We start from the raw sequence: 4106 nt of genomic DNA on the forward strand, positions 1-4106 counted from the left end.
ATATTTTATTTTTCTAGAAATTTTTTAATTAAGAAAAATAGATTGTTGTACAATATTATAATACATTTATACTTACTATTCAAAATTTCATATATTTTTTTTTGACACATTCACTACAAAGTGAATTTGAACTTCTTTCCTAATGGCAAATGGAATATTTGTTTTATAATTGTCCAAACTCACTTTTCTATATTTACCTTCAACTTGAATAGTAACATGGATAATATTAATATTCACTTTTAAAATACTAATAACACAAGTATTTATAATACTGTACTGCAACTATCAAATAGAAAATTTATTTGTGTGATTCATACAAGACAAAGTAAGTTCAGTGCAGTAAGTTCAAACACCTTTTTTATTCACATGTATGTACAGTGAAATACAAAATCAACAGAACTTGTCAGCAAATGTATCATTCAATGAAAAACTATGGGGGGAGAAAATAATAAACATAAAATAAAAAATCATTAGTAAAACAAAAAAGAAAGAAATTTAGATGTTTATTAAACCTTTGTAGTAATATTATAACATTAATAAGTAATTAGTTTTTAATGTGAATGTTACAGCAGTAGTTGTGTAGTTGCAAAATGCAACATATCTTACTCTTCCATATCTCATAGTTAAAAAAATTCTAAAATTCGTCCAAATACTGATTTTGGAAAATTTCATAGCTTAACTGGTCAAGAAACTTATCTACTTTTTTCATAAGGTAGTTGTAAACTTCTTGGCCTTGTACTTGGAGGATACCTTGCAGCTGTCATAGGTAACAGAAAAACTTCAACATCCCAGTTCCCCTTTCTGAGTGGTCAGCTGCAAGACGAATGTTTTTGTGAATGCAGTTTGGTGCTTTTAAAGGAGATTGAGCTGTCATTCTAAAGGAGTCAAAATGAGCTGTGGAAATTTTGTTGTGGTACATAAAACTCATTAGACTACTGATTCTGTATGTTTCATCTTCTTAAGTTTACTTTATTATTTACTTTACCTTTTTACTTGTGTTTCAGCAAGTAGAGAATTTTTATGTTATTTTCATTTTGACGACACTATGTCTTGTGTTTTTTATTCATACTTGTCAAAATCACTGCATATTAGATTCACAAACCCCTCATTTTGTGGAGATTAGGTGTGTGCATGTATGGCCTTGAATTTGCACAGTTACATTTATATTGTTAAAGATTTCTTTTGTTGGTACATTTGAAAATATTACATACAAAATATATTATGTAAGCAGTGTATAACAACCATCTGACATATTTTGGTTGATGTTATTCTTTAGATCTTTTAAATAAACAACATTAATGGGTTTGTCTTAACAAATATTTAGTTGCTAAACATTAAATATTTTAGGCTTATAGTATATTGCTTTAAAGGTAGTGTGAACATGATTTTTAACTAAGTTGAAGTTTGCAAGTACTGAATGTGTTTTTAAACATGAAAACATTAAGTTTGTGTAAGTGAGAAGAAACTAACTAAATTCAAACTTCAATGATTAAAGAATAATTGTTTAGGAAATCCTTTTTACTTAAAAATATGTGTTTAAATAACAATACACTTCCTTCATTTCTGCAGTTTTACAAGGCGTATTACAAATACCGTCATGCTGAGAGTTACAGGCGGTCATTGGTTTACCAGAAGAAGTATTTGTTAAAACTAATGGGTGGATATCAAACCACAGAAGCTACTACTATAGCCATGCTTGCCAAAATCAATGAGGAACCTATCGGTGACCACCACATTATTTTGTCTCCCCTGTCATTATTTCGGTCTTTGACATATGTTATTATAGCACTTCATCGTATGCTGTATCTGGTGAACCGGTGGAAAAAAGCTGTATATGTCTGTCCATTTAACTTTATTCAACCAGCAACAGAGTATGTGCAACAGAAAGGACCACCATATTCTGCCACTCAACAAAATGGTAACTTGTATTATTTGTATGTCCTTATTCCATATTTCTTTTTAGATTTGTGTTTTAAGAAATAAAAATAAAAGAAACAGTATACATACATTTACATTGTATTGTCTCTAATGGGAATTTTTCCATTATCTCATTGAGGAAATTATTTCTGTCCACCAGCTAAAACACTGATTTTAACATTTGAATATTTGTTTGTACCTTTTTAATATTAAAATTTCAATCTTATAATTTAAGTTATTATTTTCTTTAGATAATATAATTTATTATAAATTTCAGTTAATTCTCTTCCTAAATGCATTAAATTTTGCTGTAACATGCACGTGACATAATGCCAACATTATAAAAAAATAACATATTTACACAAAACAAGTAAATGATTTAAAATAAAAAAATGTATCATTTCACACTTTTTTCAGATGGGCCACAAAATTTAGAGCCAGGCATGGCATAGTGGTTGGTGTACCATTTATGTCCTGTTCCACATTTTGGAGCTTTGAGTGCATTATAAGAATGATGAACAAATCCTACTATTTGATTAGAGTAGCCCAAGAATTGGCTGTGAATGCTGTTGCCCAGCAATCTTCCCTCGAATTAATAGTTCAAAATTAGATACAGTTAACAGCTAGTGTAGATAGCCCTTGTGTAACTTTGTGCAATTTTACAAAAACAAAATCAAAAAGTAATAAATATGATAGTCAGAATATCTTAGAATTTTTTATTAGTAAGAATAGAATTTAATGTTAAATGTTTAAACCAGGACAGTGATTTCTGTGTGTGAACTGTTTTATGAACAAAATTGTGAATGTTCACTCATAGCTGAAAATCATTGTAGTCAAGAGAATAATACTGATGGCCACTTTATTATGCATGTACATACACATGTGTATACAAAGTAGAACTCTGTAGTCTGGGGTTGGATATTTGATGGTAAAAACAAAATTAGTCAATTGGCTGGCCAAGTATTATCACATGTTGCTTAAAACAAAAACCTGAAGATGAAAAGCCATACATAAAATAGTTACAAGATAGAAAATAATAATAACATTAGAATAGATATTAGACTATAAGGTGATTTATTTAATAAACTTTGAGCCTAAGAACTTCATAAGGTAATACTTAAACATTCGATAATGTAGGCACTTACATTAGTGACTGTTTAAATATGAACTGATGAAAAGCTTTTTCTCTTTTTTCAAACACTGTCAACTGCCATATAATAATTTCTATTTTACTAAAAATCTTCAGGTACTAAAAATTACTTAAATTTTTTTTATAAAGTTTGTGAAGGTATGTCGTAGTCCTCTTTCTCTGATTGCAATCTATAAGTTAGAAATTGAGTATAAGTATATATATTTTTTATTTTCATCATACTTTCAAGTTCAGTAGCAAACACAGTAAAACTCTGTCTGTATTTTGTCTCTAAATATTCTAATTGTGAATTGTTTTTTTACTTGTATATACTAAAGCTTCAAATTCAACACATTTATTGGTTAATAAGGATGTTGCATCACACATTATAAACAAAAGTGAACACTTTGTTAAACTTCATCTTAAGCCAGTCATATGGAATGTTCCTCATCTTCATTCTTTAACAAATGGCATGGGAATCTTCTGAGATTTTATCAATCAGCAATTGGAATAGACAGTGTTCAACTTCTCAACTTTGGACATCTTCAGTTGGTTTCTTGGTTCAGAGTGCACAGTTTTTTAAATGGGCCAGTTCCTTTCATCTCATGTTGAGATGCAAGAGACTGACAGAATAATATATTGGCCAAATTGGCTAATATAAAAGGAAGAACACAAGTCTGTCCACTGTATTAATAGAGAGAGATCCCACATAGTTTTACATCCAAATTGAATGTTTCTTGTCTTAAGATTAACTATTACCATGTAAGATCATTCTTTTTTATTCTTATGGCTTTTATCTTAGTCACATGCTCATTTAAATTCCTTGCTACATAGACATTCTTTTTGGTAATGCAGATAGACTATGTATGCTGTATTGTGACCTCTAATTGTAAAGTTCTTGTATTATTCTTGGGTGAACTACACTGCTGTTTCTTATCTGGTTGGCCCGGCATGGCCAGATGGTTAGGGTGCTCGACTCGCAATCTCAGGGTCGCAGTTTTGAATCCCCATCCTACCAAACATGCTCGCCCTTTCAGCCATGGGGGAATTATAATGTTAT

At 30.0% G+C, this 4106-nt stretch overlaps 1 protein-coding gene across 2 annotated transcripts in view; it reads left to right on the forward strand.

Annotated features, from left to right (window-relative positions):
- The window catches only part of LOC106458493 (pericentrin-like), a 153406-nt gene that overhangs the window by 140686 nt on the left and 8614 nt on the right, over positions 1-4106 (forward strand). For both annotated transcript variants that reach the window (XM_022384726.1, XM_022384727.1), the window contains one exon: positions 1570-1918. In XM_022384726.1, coding sequence (XP_022240434.1) covers positions 1570-1918 — 349 coding nt within the window. The remainder of the gene's footprint in view (positions 1-1569; positions 1919-4106) is intronic.

This window comes from Limulus polyphemus, unplaced genomic scaffold (genome assembly GCF_000517525.1).
Source record: "Limulus polyphemus unplaced genomic scaffold, Limulus_polyphemus-2.1.2 Scaffold474, whole genome shotgun sequence".
Taxonomy (NCBI): Eukaryota; Metazoa; Arthropoda; class Merostomata; order Xiphosura; family Limulidae; genus Limulus; species Limulus polyphemus.